Here is a 17,997-nt window from a genome sequence, read left to right on the forward strand (position 1 = left end):
GATACAAACAAATCATTGGTAATCCTGGAATGAATGAACCCCAGTATCCTGACCCCATATTAAAAAGGCTCTCACCTTGAAGAAGCGATGACTGACAGCATTCTCATTGGCTGTGGTCCAATCAGAAGAGCCCTTCTTGGCGTACTCTACATGATAGCCTGTGATTGGTCCAGAACCTGTGTAGACAGGTTTCTGCCACTCGACCACCACAGAATCATCTCTCACTTCACAGAAGGTCAGGTCATATGCAGGGCCTACACAACAGACAGAAAGACAGATTAGTACATCTGATTATGGGAACATTTTAATGAAAACATTCATCCTTCAATCCTCATACTTACGACTTTTAGGGTGCAGACATGTTTAGGACATATTTTTGTGTACATTTCAAAGTTTGTCAATGATGAGGACCAAATCAGTCAGAAGATCAACTAACCAGGCTCGGGCATATTCCAAGCCTCACAGGTGAAGTCAGCTGAGTGTGTGGAGGCTGGTCCAAGGCCAGCCAGGTTGGCTGCGTACACTTGGAACTGATAGATAGCTCCCTCTGTCAAGCCCTCCACCTGTGACACAACACACCAGTCATCCCTGTGTTAAACAAACTGGGCAAACATAGGAATAAGGACGCTATTTTGGCTGCATTTGGAGCGGAAGCGGTTTGATGCAAATAGGCGTCGAGGGGTAAAAAACGACTTTTTGTGTGTTTGTGCTTTATACCTTGTAGAGTCTTTCTGTGACTGGTGGGATGTTAATCTCCCTCCACATGGTTGTTCCACTGCGTCTCTTGTCCACATAATACTCCTTGATGTTTGCTCCTCCAGAGAGAAGAGGCTTCTTCCAGTTCAGAACCATCGAATGTCCGTCACAGTTGAGCAGTGCGACGTCGTATGGAGCAGAGGGGTTGGCTAAAATGGCAGGGCTGAATTTTAATACTTATCTGCACAATACCAATACAGCAGCAAAGACAAAACAGGATCACAGTCCAGCACAGGATATTAAGAAAGTAGGTAATGTTCATGAATCAGTATTATCATCAGTAAATGAAAACCATTACTGACTCAAGGCAGCTTTAACAGTCAGAGGTGCAGACTCCTGGGATTCATCACTCAGACCCAGCTCATTGATAGCCTGAACACGGAACATATAGGTTTCTCCTGTTGTCAGACCGCTTACCACAAACCTGTGGAAACACAGTTTTTAAAAACGTAGCATCAAGTTATAACACAGGCTTTCTCATGAGACTTTGCAGGTTGAGATCACGTTCTTTGTAGTGTCTATAACCGAGAGAATGGTTTCCACCTGCTATCAATCAAATGGTTTTTGAACAGATGCAAACACACCTGGTGCTCTTGTGTGGTTTGTGATTGGCTGAGGTCCAGTCCTTGGACCCCTTCACACACTGGTCAATGTAATAGCCAATTAGGTTGTTCGGTTCTTTTGGAGGAGCCCATTGGATGAGGACAGAGGTGTCTGTTTCTCTGGTCGAAATCACCTGACCGGGAGCAGATGGCACACCTGAAGACAGGATTAAAAGCATTTCGTAAAAAAAAAGAACAAATCATCTATTGATCTGTGCAATAGTAAAAGTAAAGGGCAGAAACAGACCTTTAAGTTCGAGAGTGTGGATAACTCCAGTCGGCTTGGATGGCTCACTGGTTCCGTAGATATTGGCAGACAAAACTCTGAACTGATACTCTTTGCCCTCTGCCAGGTCAAAGACAGCGTAACGGGGAGATCGGATCGGGACCTGAGTGTTAACACGCTGCCACGCACCACTGCCTGCCATGCTCTGTGGGGGGGAGAGAGAAGCAGGCCGTCTGCAACTTCACATCCACACATGATGAGCTTGGATCTATTGCTGAGCTTTGGTAAAGTCTGTTCCCAATATTCTGATCTGAAGCAGATCTTTAGGACGTTTGTAAGAAAACCTTTTAAACACACACCAATGTTATTTAATCTACAGTTGACAGATGTTAGTGGTAAATATGGATCAGTGTGTATAGCAATGGCAAGAAAAGTATGTAATGTGTTAGGCTACTGGTAAGCAAGATTGAGCATGCACATTGTGATCCATGATTCAATTCTACTTCTGTTTCTTTGTCTTTTTTGTCCTTTAAAACAAAAAGAATTCAGTGTAAATGTAATCAATCAAACTTTTTTTTAGTTTTCCCATCTTTGAGTAGTGTGACTGGATTAAGCAGGCAGATGACAGTATGTAATGATTTGTTACCTTCTCCATGTAGTACCACATGGGAGCAGTGCTGGCGTATGCAGGGGCTTTCCAGCTCAGAACCACATATGTCCTGTCTATTTCTGAGGCATACATCCCTGATGGAGTACCTGGAGGTTTTCCATCAGCTAGACACAAACACAAAGTGAGATGACGTACAAATACACTCCTGACTGTTGAAGATATGAAGTAGTGTTCATGTTTGAAATAACTTACCTTCCACTTCATCATGGTAAGACACCACATCCAGTTTTCCTCCAAGTTTTATGGCTAAAGGAAAATAAAACAGAATTAAGTTTGAAAGTTTCTTTTTTTGTTTTTCCAATGGTTCCATCAATCCATCAAATCACAGGACACACTTCTTAAAGTCTTCACATGATGAATGACATGTCTCAACACTAATCCAGTTCAACCTACAATGGAGCCTCTCAAACTCAGTTGGGTCCAGTGCAGCGATGGGATCAGACATGCGGGAGGGTTTGCTGATTCCTTTCGAGTTGACTGCTCTGACTCTAAAGTAGTAGGAGTGTCCTTCAAACAGCCCAGACACGGGGTATTTACAGATCTTGATGGGGTGGTCATTGCATTGGGTCCAGTTTTCAGTTCCAACCTCACATCTAAAAATAGTGAACATGAAGAGATTTGAACAATTGTGTTGAGAAAATGTCCAAGAAGCATACAGATAAACACACAATATGTTAGTATGCATGAACTACACAGGATTATCAACTTTTATTTTTTTAACTCTTGGTTTTATGACTTCATGGTCTCATCTCGTGTTGCGATGACCCCACTAAGACACACCTGAGACCAGTGCTGGTGCTCTGAGACTGAGACAAGACCAAAGCATTTTGGGTCAAGACCAAGAAAACACACCAAGACCATAATATCACTGAAAACTTATCATCATGTGTGCAGCAGACATGTCACCTAATTAGACCGTAACTCAGGTCTGCAGCCGTAACCATGGGACAACAATCAAATGATGAATCAATTGAAGATGGTTTTTTGTTTTGTTTTGGGGTTTTTTAGATTCACAGTAATGTTGTTGAAAAATAACTTTTCAGTGGTCTTGATTTAAAAATGAAAGTCCAACAGTCTGAGACCGAGAGAAGACTGAGAACTGAGAGACTGAGAACTACAAAACGTCTTGGATTTCTTGGACTACAAAACTAGTTTTTACGCGTCAATTAGGTACACAAGTGACATAAGTTTGCATAAAAATCACAACCTAATAGATTATTGACTGAAAAGAAGAAGTTAAAGTTGTGTCCAAATTTGCCCCTGGAGATTTATTTTTTTATGAAAAGAAACATTAACAAAGGTGTTTTATTTCAGTATGTGATGGGTAAAAAGTGCCCTCTTTTGTTACGTCATCACCACAGTGTTATCTATCACTTTGTCCTTATGTATACTGTTTATATCAGAAACCCCTACTTGTCCACAAAGTATCCCAGGATTGGTCCCTCTGTGGTGGTGTTTGGGGGCTTCCATGACACAATCACGTAGTCTCTGTTGGCATCGTGGATCTTGATGTCCATAGGAGCACCAGGTGCCAGGGGGACCGGGGGAGGACCATCTGCACAGAACACAGTGGCACTTTTACATTTTATTGATCACAAGAGTAAAGCAGCAAAGTAATATCTGTCAAATTGTTTCAAATGGCTTGGTGCTACATTGACAACAAGCCAGTACAGGTTGTCTTTGAATTTGACGATACAGTTATTTGGCTCACTTCACCTGAGACAGAGACAAATGCACTGTGCTCTGCGGAGCCTCCTTTAGTGACCATGCGCAGTGTGTAGAGGCCCTCATCGTCTTTGTAGAGGTTAGGAAGAGTCAAGGTGGAGATTCCTCTGCCAGTTTCAATCTTCACCCATTTGGAGTCAAACAGACGTGTGTCTGGAAGTGAAAAAAGATCCTGAATTCAGGGACGCGTTTTGCATAACTCTTATAATCCTGCATTCAGAATGACAGCTGAACTATATCTCTGTAAATTATACATGAGGTCTCACTGACTGCATAGTGATTTGGATATATTAGAGTAACCTTACAATTAGCTTTCATACCTTTTAGATTACATTACACCGTTGTGCCATGCATACAAAGGTCAGACACACACACCAGGTAAAAGCACTTAAACATTGGGGTTGTATCATTAACTCAGTTCACTATAATTTATTAGCAATTAGAAAAATGTCACAAGCACATCAACATTTTTGCTCTACTTTGCCTCCAGCTACACGACTTTATTACAAGCCATTATAGAGTGATTACGTAGTCGTAAAATTCTGCTTTATAACAATTACCATCTCTATACCACTGAGCTTCAGGCTGCAGGTTTGCCAGGTTGGGGCTCAGAGTCATGGTAGCAGACAGGGTGGCAGATCCTCCCTCAGTAGAAAACACAGGGCCAAACTTCTCCAGGAAAGTGATGTGGATTTTAGTGTAGTGGATCTTGGGAAGCATTGCAGCTAATAGATTAAAGAAAAGACAAGAAACACTCAGAATGGGAGAGATACTGTGAAAGGGGAGCGATCTTGTTGTTACTGGACCTTAGAGAGATGTAATCTTGATGCTTACCCTCGTAAGGCAGCCACGCATATGGGCAAGACTCATCCTCCAACTTGAACCCTAGGTGGTTGAAAAAGAAAGGATGTAAAAAGTGGAAAACTGACAGCATATTGTGTGCAGTCATAGATGATGATGATAAATAATTGAATCTGTCGTGATTTTTTTCGTGTTACATTTTTTGTATTTTGTTTGCTTAACTGTTTGTTTCCCTTGTGTGAATTTTTTATTGCTGTTTTTACACGTTTTGTCTTTAGTGTTTCTTTGATGTATTTTGTTATTTCTTATCCTCCTTGTTCTCTTTGTCCTCTGTGTTGTACTGTCACATTCTTCAGTCTCTGTGTCTTTAGTTTCTGGCTTATTTTGGAGTTCTTGTCCTCTGTGTTTCTTGTCTTACTTCCTCTCGCTGGTTTCCATCCGTTCTGATTGTTCTGATTGTTCTGATTGTCTTCACCTGAATCATGCGTCTCACCTGTGTCTGATTACCCCTGTCTGTTCATTTTCAGATTCCCTACCCTCCTTTTGTCAGTTCATTGTCAGATCTTTCCCCTCTTTGCTGATTTTCCTTGTGGTGTTTTTTTCTTCTTCTTCCCTTCCGTTTTTGGGTCTTTTGATGGATCTTTTGTTTTCAACCCTTTTCATGTTTTGTTCAATGAATAGTTTTGCTACACTGCACTGGGTTTTAAACTTGAGACTTATGAAATAACATTTTGAAATGGTAATGACATAAAACCAGCTCATTGCTTAAGCTGCAGCATGGCCCCTTGGCCCTCTTCAAGAAGTTTATATTCTCGTTCAGTCACTGTAGGAGTTTTATAACTGGATATAGAACTGACTGAGATCAATACTAATGTCTTTATATGACCTAAAACATCATCAAGATCGCCAGCATAAGGATTGGGTTTTATTCCCAAAAATGAAATTGCAATATGTCCATAGATAGATCTTGCACAATACTATCGGAGTGATTGATTTAATCACACAAAAAGAAAAGTCTGCTGCTTATAAACACAATAGTTACAAGCCTATACATTGATGCACCAACTGTAGCAGCCATGTTGGATTTTAAACTCGGGCGAGTGAATGTTCTCTACGATTAGACATTTTACTGTCAGATTCCCACTTCCTGATGTATCAGACTGGCTACTTGATATTTCAGATTTCCAAGATTAAACGGATCGCAGCGTTACTCACAGGAGCTTTAAGTTCTACCATTCCATAATACATTGTGCATCCGAACGTTTAGTGTTTAACAATCAAGACCCAATTGAAAATGTTCAAAGTTATGTAGGACTAACTGCTCTCTGTAGTGAAAGCCAGGACTTAAGGTATTTAGATTGACCAATCATCACTACAATAAATACAAGCCAATCAGAGAGCAGGACTTACTCTTGACGATGATGGAGGCCTGACTGGAGGCCTGTCCATGGAGGTTAACAGCCACTGCTGTGTACTGGGCCGTGTCATCAGTAGTGCATCTATGAATACACATTGATAAACATGTGAACCAAACAAACATTTTCTCAGCAAAGATGTTTTTGATTATCAAACCTTGATGTGATCAGAAATAAAACAAGTCTATATTCACTGATTAAAAGTCATAAACGTGTAAAAAGACCACAAACAGATAGACTGTATACCCACATAGATCTTTAGTAATGGGTCTAAATATGGGTTTATGTGAGGCATTGGAAGCAGGGCCTGGTTTTCACACGTGTGTAATCTACTGCGCTGAATTAGCGTCTATTTCCCACAAGAATGTTTTATGTTGTCAGAGATTATCAGAAGCTGGGAGAGCACTGTAAAGATTGAGCAAAACCCTGCTCACATTTACAGCAGAATGTTAAACGGTGAGCGCAGGGATGTGGGATCCTTTTGTTGAATTTAGCAGTGCATGAAACAAAAACTTTGGATAGATGTGGTAATACTCTGAACAGACTTGGAATTAGACTTTTCTTTTGGAGACCGAGCCACAAAGCTGTGACATAATCCTTTCTTCTTTGTGAATGTTTCAGTTATTTCTAGTCAAAAAAAGAAATAATACTATGAGGACATACTCACAGGCCATCTTATTTACACTGCTGAAACATGTATGTCCAGATTAAGTTGCAGAATGTTATAAATCACAGTCTGTGTCTCTTTTGATAAGCATACTTGTTCTAAGTCATATTTATTCCCTTGTTTGTTGCCTTTAGAGCATTCAGCTGGGGCCAAGATAAAACCAAATTATTTACAAACTTCAGTGCACGAGGTCACACATTCTTGACTTAACGTGTGAGGACTTCTGTTCTGCATGTTTTAACGCTGTCTTTCAGACTGAAAGACAGCGTTAAAACAGATTTTGGGACGGTTCAAGTTTACTTCGGGACGGTTGAAATTGTTTTTGGGGACATTTCTGGGACGGTGGTGAAAAATGTTAGTCTGGAGCCCTGCTTTAAGTCCCTCTCTTTATCTCTGCCTCACCCTGATGCTCCCCTCTCTCTCTTTTCTAAGACCTCATGTAACACTACTTAGTCATATTACATAAAGAATTTCTGCCTGTGCAGACGCTGTAGGCTGATGTACAGTAGGCGTAAAAAGATCACTTGAACTATACTGAGCGAAAGAGACTCCAGTGAGAAAGCACACAATTATTTTTGAATATTTTTGAATAGATCTCAGTAAATCCTCAAATGCAGCGACAGTCCAACTGTGTGTTTGTGTATTTATGTGTGTGTATGTGCATGTGTATATGTAATAATGTGTGGTAGATGAGTGTGTATACAGGAATGCCATGGTGTAAGGATTTAAGAACCAGCTGGGGGGGGGGATTCTGCCTAAGTTATGAGCCCATCATAAAAATATGACAAGCTGCTTGTAATTTGAAATTCAAAGGAGCTTTTTCTCTCAGACCTGTCAGCCTATTTTTGTAACTTGGATACTTCCTTAGTATCAATCCCTGACAGGCTTCCCACTTCAGATTCAAAGCATTCACTTAAGGAGATTTCAGAGAGTGAAAGAGTGTTTTTCTACAAGGAGTAAAGGCTGTTGGCTGAAGTGTGTGTTTGTAACAGACAGATGGAGCTAAAGTTGACTGGAATCCAAAGAGACTGATGACTTTAAGAATCCAGGGGTATCAGGTAGCACTGAGGTCAGCACTCAAACAGCTGAGCTTCCTAGGACTGAAGGCAGAGCAGGATATGTCCACCCCGTCCCTTCCCCCTCGTTTCTGTAAGTATGCAGCCAGTCAGCCGACTCTGACGTTATGACTCTAGTTGGAATTTGTGTGATGATCCCGAGGGGACCGACAAGAAATCAGATGGTTCAAGATCATGGTCGTAACCAGCTACAAGGTCAACGAGGTCTAGACGTCTGTTGGATGCTCCACTCTGATCACCCCACCCTTGATTTGGGACGGAAGTGTCAGACCATTCACTGTACAATGAGGTAAAAAAAAATGAAGTAAAAAAAAAAAGTGTGAGTTTGTATCGATTTGGTGTGTAGCTTGAGTTAAACTTTAAGGTATTATTTATACATTAATTAGCGTGCCCTGAAATGCCCTGTTAAACCGTGGTTACGGCCCGACTCAAAATGATCAGAAGCCCAAGTTGACAAAGTGTAACAGTGAGAAATGCATTAAAGTTAACTGTAAGAGTGAAAAACATACCATTTTTACTCAAATGTAAATGAAGTGCTCCGACTGCTGTAGTGTTTACATTAGCATCGATGCATTGCTTTCTTTAGTCGAGCATGACACTCTCACAAATAGTTTCTGCTGTACATATAAATGTGTTTATGTTTCCTGCAAGATCTCATTTGCACGTTTTTTTTTATTTTGCACAAATACAGTTCAAGAGCATCTGAAAGAGAATCCCAAAAAATGTCAAAAAAATGAATGCAGCAGAGAATGAAATTCATTTGTCCCTTCTACGTACCTTCAGAAATGTTCTGCATGAAAGCTGCTCTTTCATTTTTCTGCCTGTCAAAAGGTCATATTTTAAAATTCCTATTTGAAGTTGGATGAATATTTTGTCTTTAGTATTTTTATTTACCCTCCTCCACACTTACAGTCACACATGAAATTTTCCAAATGTTTTGTATGACGTAACTTAAAACTGCGTTTTGCTAAAACTGTCTTCTGGCCTCTACAAGATTTTTTTTTTTTTCTTTAACTTATTGTACCTTGGGATCTCCAGAGAATGGACTCCACCTTTGGATTCAACCAGGTACTTTCCAGAGGACAAATTCAGGATGACATCATCTTTATACCTAAAATATGAAAATGACGTGAACACCATCAATACATGTCGAACATTGATAAACAACAATTCCAGAAACCTTCCCAATATCACTAACAAGATCTGCTGTCATCTCATTGTCTTATCTATGAGATAACAGGTGAAAGACCAATATAAATATACAGTTGACATACTCACACTAACCTTATTTTGACAAGACCTGATTTACTTGTGGAAAGGAAAAGACGTTTTTAGTTCAGACTGACCATTTCACCGTAGGCGAGGGGAAGCCCTCAACAGTGCACAAGATCTTGACCGAGCTGTTTTCAAACACAGTGTGGGATCTGAGTCTGGCCAGGAAATGTGGTCCCCTGATCATGGGCTGCTCACGCACATATTTGTCCAACATCTTCGCCGCAATCTAGAAAAGAAACCCAGAATAGCAATAAATAAAGGACACTTCAAAAGATTCACTTTCACACTCCAGCATTTCATTCATTTATTGTATTACTATAGTATTTCATATCACAAAGCCACACTTTTTTCCTCCAGTTTCAAGTCTGCATAGAGAAAGTTGTCCACAGATTCTTACCATCTCTTGGATGTGAACACGTGTTTTGTGCTCATATCTTTCCTCCTTCGACTCAGAGCTAAAGACAAACAGTGAGTCAGTTCCACTAACAGATTCAAACAAAGAAAGAGTTGATGAATGAAAAAAAAAAAACGTTTTGTCACAATCCCATCTCCATGAGCAAAGACAGCAGCTGCAAGCCAGCTCACTTTTCTCTTGGGATGCATCGATAGTAATCACAGTCTGATACTGATCCAAACATCGGATTGTGACAGTGGGGTCAATTCTGTCAATTATGTCAACATACATGCAATACATCTGGTGTACAGTAAGCAACTACATGTAGCAACTTATATATATATATATATATATATATATATTTGAATCTCTGAATGTATGTATTAGATTTTGTTTTACGAAGTAAATTTGTCATTAAGTCAAGAGTGATCGATGCCTCTTCATCAAAGTGAGGCATAAAAAACACTAGTATTCAGTTTCTACTTGTATATTGAAATAGGGACCTCAGTCAAATGGTGCAGCCCTACTTTTATCTGCCAAGCAGTTAAGCAGTTAACCGAAATGAACAGAAACAATAAAATCAATCGTGATTTGATCCATCACTTTCATACAGTATTTGTTTGAACATGGTTTGTTGAACCCCAACCGGCATTCATGAAGACTAAAGAAGTGGTACAGTGACAACTTAAAAGGGAACCTGGCTCACTCTGGTATACACTGCAGACCTAAATCACATAGAGACATGGGCATGGATAACAATGATGGGAGTTTAGTATTTCTATAGATCAATATTTTACTTGCAAGTTGTGATTAATGTCACTATGTGAGTGACATTAATGTGAGCGACACAGCTGTTACAAATATAGGACACTAGAAATAAAAGATGTCTCTAAAACACAAAAAGTCGAATCTATAATATATATATAATATATATATAATATATATAACGCCGTCTGGGAGCTGTGGATTGGCCTTTTGGCTGGAAGCTAGAGATTGTCAGCAGGAGATACACAGCCAGCCGTGAAAGGCTTTGAGTGTGTGTCTGTCATCACTGTTCATTCATAAAGCCTTCAGGCCTGAAGTCTTTCCACCACCAGAAAATAAAGTCGAGTGTCCTGCAGTCCAGAGAGTCGTAGGGATCTTGAAAGCTGGCTGCAACAGACAAAACAGTTTAAGACCGCTGTGACGAGAATGAGGCAGGAGGGGCAGGAGAGGTTCAGTACGAAGGGACTTGTTGCATGTGTAGGGGGAAAATGCTTTAAATAATAAGGTTTTGGTTTACAAGTGGATGGCTGGTTGGGGTACAACAACCATTTACCATTTACACAGCATCTGGGATCTGTGGTTTCAACCTTAATGACAAAGACACAAAAAGCTGATGTCAGCTGTGGAGGACCATATTTAAAGTGCAGGAGAATGTATCCCCACTGCTCCTGAAATGTCCAGGACATTTTAGACATGTCCCTCAGTGGGAAGTTTTCCCTGTCAAACTGGGTGTTGGGGGGGAGACAAGATGTTTTAAGTGAGCTGAAAGAAAAACTTCCCAATGGATTTGTGGCCAACTGTTCCGCCCGCCTTGACCATTTCAGGACATCTTCAAGAGTTGTGTGCTTTTGTGAATAGATTGTAAAAAATCTATATCAAATCCATGATAGCTCAGAACATATAAAAACAAACAAGCTTCATATGTGAAGAATCAGTTAGGACAATACAATCCTGAAGAGCATAAAAAGTATGAGTAAGAAGAATTGTTATTGAACCCTCTGTTAATGATTACGTAGTCTTCAAGACTTGTCCGGGTGCTGGTTTGCAAGTTATGAGCAAGAAGACTTTAAGTGGTCAGTATAGACATGAAACACAGCAGCAAGAAGCCTGTAAGTAATCACACAAAAACAAAGACATATATTAAAATAAATGTGGATGGTTCTTCTCCCTCTGTGTCCTACGTAGACATTACATCCATCTGGAGTTGTCTTGGTTTGTCTTAACTTGATTCCAAATCAATCAAACATGTTCTACTTTTTCGCCTGGATATACTGTGTGGCTTTCAAAGAGTATGGATGAGACATCCCTCATGACAACTGAATTCAAGATTAGCCTGAGTTAGTTTGTTTTTCAGGAGAGCTTAATGTTGAACTAGGGCTGGGAAATATGTTGAGTCTTTAAGACATATCGATATACTTTCTAACAAGATACAAGGTAAAAGACTATTGTTCATTTTGATATAGTTTATGCTGCATAAAAATAACGTCATAGGTTTCTTCTGCAGAGACACACCAGTGGGTTGTTTTCTCGTCCTTCCTCTGCTCCTCCTCTCTTCCTCTGAGCACGGCTCAAAAAACACTACTATATAAAAAGACAGAACTCTATGTGTTATGTTATGCAGACAAAGAACATGTATGTATCTGTTTTATTGGAGTTAAGGAGCAGCATTCTTTTTATTTGACAAATGAGTAGTTTATTTTGATATAATTTGTCATGTAAGTATTGACGTACTGTGGGACATTTGGCCTAAAACTGACTTTCTTTTTGTTGTTTCTTAACAAGAAAAACATATGGAGATATATATTGGTAAATAGCCATTCATCTTAATTATATCAAGGGGTAATGTAGTGCTCCATATCGCCTAGCTCTATGTTAAACTGTTCCTACGTTAACCTTGTCTTGGTTTTTAAACAGGGTTGGTTGCACATTAGTTTGCGTTTGAAGCACAGCAAAGGTTACTACTGTAACACATCTACTGTTAGCTTTATGTTTAAGCGCAGGATTAATGTATGACATGTACCTGCTGTATTCTTTAACCACATAGCGGCTCTGCTTGTGGTGGTATTCATGGTCGTAAGTCCCAGGTTTGATCCTTTGTGACATGGTGACACTGTAGACACACACAGGCACAGACTGACATGGTAACACAGTACAGTAAAGATCTTCACTTACCTTAGCTTTTACCGTACTTCACAATATACACAGTAACAACAAGTACACACAAACACAAGGGCCTGACACCCTGAGATACTGTTGAAATAAATACAGATGCAAGTTGCTGAAGACCACAAAAGAGGGAAAAAAAAGAGGGATGATTATTCCAAAGAGCGTTTGGGGCTTTGAGAAACAAAGTGCAGTATTTTTTCTCAGTTAAGAATGTGATTCTTTGCCACATTGTGCAGACAGTATGTTTGTGTTTACTGCTTCATCCCCCGGAAAAAAGAAAAGCCGACACTGTCACACACAACCATAGAAGTCAGCTTCAGGACTGACAAGGTGACACAATATTGATTTAAGACTCCAGAAACACGGACACACACGTGTACACACACATAAACAAAGGGCCTGTGAGAGGACTATTGTTGGTCCAGGAATGTGTAAGAACTGTTGCTGTCAGTACAGCTGAAGCACCAAATATTTTATGTAGATTGAACCACTCCATATTCAGATTAGATTTAGATTACACAAGAGGACTCTCCACCTTATTTTTGCTCTAAATCAAACATGGTTTCTTTCTGTGAGCCCTGTTACTGCAAAACTCAGTCTATTTAAAACTTTAAACATTTCTAACTGAAGTGTTTTTACCCTCAGATAATAAATAGCCCATCCAGTTTTTGAGTTTTTTTTAACAGTTTGTTTTCCTATAACCAGTGTAGCCAAACATATTTTACAGTACACAATCCAAAGCAGCAGCAAAACAATCTCTTACATCATTCTCACGTCGTAGCATTTCACCACAATTGCCTTGCATCACTTTATAGTCCTGGGAGACCAGAAATAAGGTCAGAGGAAACTTTAAACCACTCTGCAGTAGTTCCTCAACCACTCTGGAGGCTCTTGAAACTTGCTCCACTGGCAAAGTAACTCATGTTTCCCCATCTTTGAAATACTGTCCAAAGCTTCAGGGCACCATATCACTGAAGTCGTCTTAAACTGACTCGTGCTCCAAAACTGCCAATCAAGAAGCCTCTCTCTCAGTTACTGTAGATGATCGCCAGGCCAGCCATTTACCCTCTACAGCCGATAATGACGCTATGGTTCCTGATTGCATCATATGGTTGTAAAGTAGAAAAAATATTGTTATTGTAATGAGGGCGCAATTAATAGCAATTTTGTTGTTATCCCAATTTTTGAATGCTTAATAAACAAATCACAATAAATGCATTTAACTTGATAAATACAATTTTTATTTTATCAGCAATGCTTTCTCACTCTGCATGTTTACATTGTATTAGTTTGACAGAGGCCTGGGTGTAATGGCCATTCTGTTATACTATTTTGTTGCTGAAGCTCATGCCTGTAAACAGTGACCCTCAGACTATTTTTTTGGTATGGATTCAAGAGAAACATTTATGTGTTTAGGTGTTATGTAAACTAGGTGTCATCATACTGTTTGTATTGTTCTTATATTGTGCAGACTTAATTTGCAAGAGAAAAGGTTTAAGTGTTACACATGACTCAATGATCAGACGAGCAACATGTCCAACAATGGTGCAGAAGTGCAGCATTAATCCAAAGAAGTGATGCATGTGCAGTAAGTTAAGTTTATTCATGCAACTTCTGGAGAAAATGTAAGCAATAGAAAGAAGACAACGTTCAGCCTCTTCAGAAAGAGAACGACTCTCAGGGAAGCCGTCACTGCACACCAATCATATTGTAGAACTGTCAACCCTACACCGCAGTGGCTCTCCTCTGTCTCTGCCAGTCCAGCAGCCAACACTGTTACAGCAAAAACTGTTGCCAAATGACACCTAAGACTCTGCGCCTGTAACTGAAAACCTCTTCAATTCTCAACCATAACCGCACAAACCTCTGAAAATATCCAACTTCATCATTTACTGTTGCTAATTGGACACAGACACTTGTTGTAATGCTGTAATTATAATCCCTTGTCATTTTAAATGTTTAAAATGAAAGATCAAATCAACACTTAAAATATTAAGAGTCTCAGATCAACAAAACAGCAATTTGTCCATTAAAGCAACACTGGCAAGTGTCAAAAACAAATGTGTCTGTCCAGTATAAGCCCGTTTAAACCAATTAGAGTGTCATAAACAGAGTGAACCCTGCTGTCCATCTGTCCTGTCACAAACAAGGAAATCACTGCAATTATCCTCAAAACAGTGGTTAACTCATTTATTCCACATATTCTCCATAATTGACATGTCAAATCACTCTTAGGCACTCTGATATTAGGGTCTTCTCAGAGCCCCAATCTTCTGTCCATTACTCCATCCCATTGGTCCCACTTGGATTTCAAACAAAAGTAGATTAACAAATTGAAGAATCCTGAGAAGGAAAGCGAGAAAATTAAATTATGGTTTTTCTTACCCCTTGAGGTTTCCCTTGCAGCGACTTCGGTTGTCAGCCTGAATCCACAGGGAGACAGCCTAAACCAAGAACCAGGCCAACGAAACCACCACCCGTCTCCAACCGACCCCCACCTGCCTCTCCCTGAGGCCTTATAAGGAGAGAGAGCTGCCTATATATAACCAGTATCCTTCAAGACTCAGGGCCACTACAACCAGTCATCTATTTGATTAACAGAGTTTGACCATTACAGTTTTTATGTGGAAGCCTAGTTAGCCTAAGTTTTTTTCTGGCACATTAGCTCAACAGTTGATGGTTAATCAAGTACGTAATGCAGAAAAACTGACCATTGAGACATTGCAGGAAACAACCATTAAAAGCATTTTAAGCTTGGCAATACAGGAGGCAACATGATTGGCTCTCTGAAGACGCACAGTCAAATCACAAAATGTTTGAATAACAAAATACATGTTTTTGACTGAATTACAGTCTTCATGGAACCGCCACTGGAAAACCCTGACAATCAATGTAGTTAATGTTGCAATGTGCATGTCTATCAATAGTAAACCATTGTTAAACACATTTAAGTCATTCAAGGGGGAAACAGCACTAAAGTCCTGTCTTTCTCATTATGCACTGTGAAGCATCTTCAGGCACTGTCGCATGCTGAACTTTGGCCAGAGACTATTTATAAAAGTAGCTACAGTTACAGCTCGACTATTCCTGACACAGTGGAGGAGCTGTGAAACACATTTTACATCTGAGGCGAAATCACGATGCGAGAACATGGAGTTACTTTTGAGAAAGAGTGTGGCAGGATGGGGTGGTTGAGAGGAGGAGGGGTGTGATGTGACTGAGATGAAAATACCAAAGGGAAAAAAAGAGGCATGCAAGAAGACAAAGGAGAGAGATGTGCGTTGACTGTTAAATGGATGTGGCTTTCTCTGATGAGTGCAACATCAAATTCATAAAGTCTTGGCATATTTAATCTTGGAATTGACCCAAGAAATAGGAAATTAAATTTTTGTTCTACATAGTCAGCTTTTTGCAAACTAGATATGGACGAGTTGGATAAATACATAAAACGATATGTAGGCAGCCAGAATAATGTGACTTGTGAGGGTCCTTGAGACATACATTTTCAGATTGCATCTAACATTTTGTCTATTATTTATGATTCATATTAATTTAAAGGCACAAATCTATGACAAGCTTAGTAATACATGCCAAACAAATAGTTATAAAAAGAGTCATAGTTGGGCCAACAGGACCCCCTGTATTGAAAATGATAGTCACATTAGACCTAAGAGTAGGACATAGTGGTTTATCTTTAGTGCTTTAAATGGACAGATGTTTATTGGTTTTCTTTTCACTTTTGAATTTGTTTCTTCTTCCTTTTATTTTTGTTTGATTTTTGTTTTGAAAACAAGGCAGGTGGGGTGCCTGTGGATTAGTGGTTTGTGTGCATGCCACATATGCAGAGGCTGTGGTCCTCTGGTAGGGGGAGCGGGGTTCGGATCCAACCTGTGGCTCCTTTCCAGCATGTCCTTCCCCACTCTCTGGCTGCTCTCCCTGGTTTCTGACTCTATCCACTGTCCTTTCTCTAAATAAAAGCCCCAAAAAGCCCAAATATAAACCTTTAAAAAAACTAGGCAACAGGGCAGGCTTCTGTCTGTGGTGGAAAAGAGCCCTCTGGTGGTACACTCTGTAACCAAAGCCTAGAGATAATTTTGGTTCAACATGCAGATAGTTTAGCTCCTGGTAATCCAAGGTTACAGGGTGATGAGGTGGTGGAACATTTTCTGCATGTTAATCAAGTAAGAATTAGCACTGCATGAAGAATCATTGCTGACTATTAAATTGATGTTTCTGTTTTGCTGTATGATTAATCTCATGTCAGCTGTTTAGATATAGGGACTTTTCAGACACCTTTCCACATACTGAAGGAAGTTGAACTGAGTGCACTAACTTGCCTAACATAGCATTTTATAATGAGTCATCGTTTAAAAAGTGCCACTGGGCATTTCTCACATTAAGCCCTGATTAACTATATATTATGAATCTTAAATTCACCACACTTTACAAAGACAAATATCCAAATTAACATTTTATCTGCTCCTGAATAATAATTAGCAGGCACTCAGTTAAAGGTTTCTCTAATCCAAATGTGTATTTCAGAATACAAATATCTCTGCAAGAAAATGATGTTAACTTATCATGAAGAACATATACGCATGATTTTCTCCCTGGATTGACACTGACCATCACTTGAGGGATTTTGACAGAAAAAAAGACCATAGGCTATTGGTTGTTCACTCTGGGCTTTGTAAATCTTTGTCACATGACTTCTGTTGAGACTGCACAGAGAAGAGCAGCGAGCAGCGATTTTACAAATATATTAATGATCTTAGTAAAAGTGGTGATATAAAGGAAATCCTGGGATAAAAGTCACAGTATCCATGTTTAAAATACATGGTAAACAGCTTAATCTAAAGCTATGGATGGTTTAATTCACAACTATTGCTTGTTAGAAAACATAGCTGATAAAATAGATGACATATTATAATCTTATTTTTAAGCCTTTTCATTACAGGTTGACACACACTGTTGCCTTGCACAGTTTTTATATGGCATGTTCTCTCTGAAAACAATAATTCAATAATGTTCTCAAGTAGTTTTGTAAACATTTTTTTTTTTTTAAAAAACCTAACATTTGACTAATGTACAGAAAAGAAAACTAAACTCAAACCATAAGTACATAAAGCCCACATATGTGTGAGACTATGGTTTTGTTATTCAATTCTTGAGAACAGGGGGATGATGTTTTTTATAATCTTTATGATAATTCCTTAGTTATCAAAAAGCAAATCGACACAATGACCCCAATTATGATTATAAGTGATCTTTATATAAACACACTGTGTATAAAGCTGCATATGCAGACCAGGTTTCACATGCAGACCGCAGTGCTTTTGCTTCCTAAACTCGACGACAAATCAACTACTTGTTAGTCGGTGTGGTCTGAGAAATAAACCAAGGCACCCAACAGTCTCTGCACCCAACGCGTCACCACGTGATGACGCATGACGTGTACG

General features: G+C 39.5%; 1 protein-coding gene across 1 annotated transcript in view; it reads right to left on the reverse strand.

Moving 5' to 3' along the window:
• Positions 1-15,037, reverse strand: part of myom2b (myomesin 2b) — a 35,108-nt gene extending 20,071 nt beyond the window's left edge. Inside the window, exons 1-19 of the mRNA XM_079340044.1 lie at positions 14,924-15,037; positions 12,393-12,482; positions 9,611-9,668; positions 9,285-9,439; positions 8,963-9,049; positions 6,191-6,279; positions 4,814-4,864; positions 4,540-4,704; positions 3,971-4,132; positions 3,668-3,809; positions 2,648-2,847; positions 2,447-2,500; positions 2,231-2,358; positions 1,606-1,789; positions 1,341-1,515; positions 1,059-1,180; positions 718-905; positions 437-563; positions 76-254 (exon numbers count right to left, since the gene is read on the reverse strand). Of these exons, the coding sequence (XP_079196170.1) occupies positions 76-254; positions 437-563; positions 718-905; positions 1,059-1,180; positions 1,341-1,515; positions 1,606-1,789; positions 2,231-2,358; positions 2,447-2,500; positions 2,648-2,847; positions 3,668-3,809; positions 3,971-4,132; positions 4,540-4,704; positions 4,814-4,864; positions 6,191-6,279; positions 8,963-9,049; positions 9,285-9,439; positions 9,611-9,668; positions 12,393-12,475 (2,349 nt within the window). The 5' untranslated portion in view covers positions 12,476-12,482; positions 14,924-15,037. The remainder of the gene's footprint in view (positions 1-75; positions 255-436; positions 564-717; positions 906-1,058; positions 1,181-1,340; positions 1,516-1,605; positions 1,790-2,230; positions 2,359-2,446; positions 2,501-2,647; positions 2,848-3,667; positions 3,810-3,970; positions 4,133-4,539; positions 4,705-4,813; positions 4,865-6,190; positions 6,280-8,962; positions 9,050-9,284; positions 9,440-9,610; positions 9,669-12,392; positions 12,483-14,923) is intronic.
• Positions 15,038-17,997: the final 2,960 nt, after the last annotated feature.

Source organism: Symphodus melops (genome assembly GCF_947650265.1).
Source record: "Symphodus melops genome assembly, chromosome: 3".
Lineage (NCBI taxonomy): Eukaryota > Metazoa > Chordata > Actinopteri > Labriformes > Labridae > Symphodus > Symphodus melops.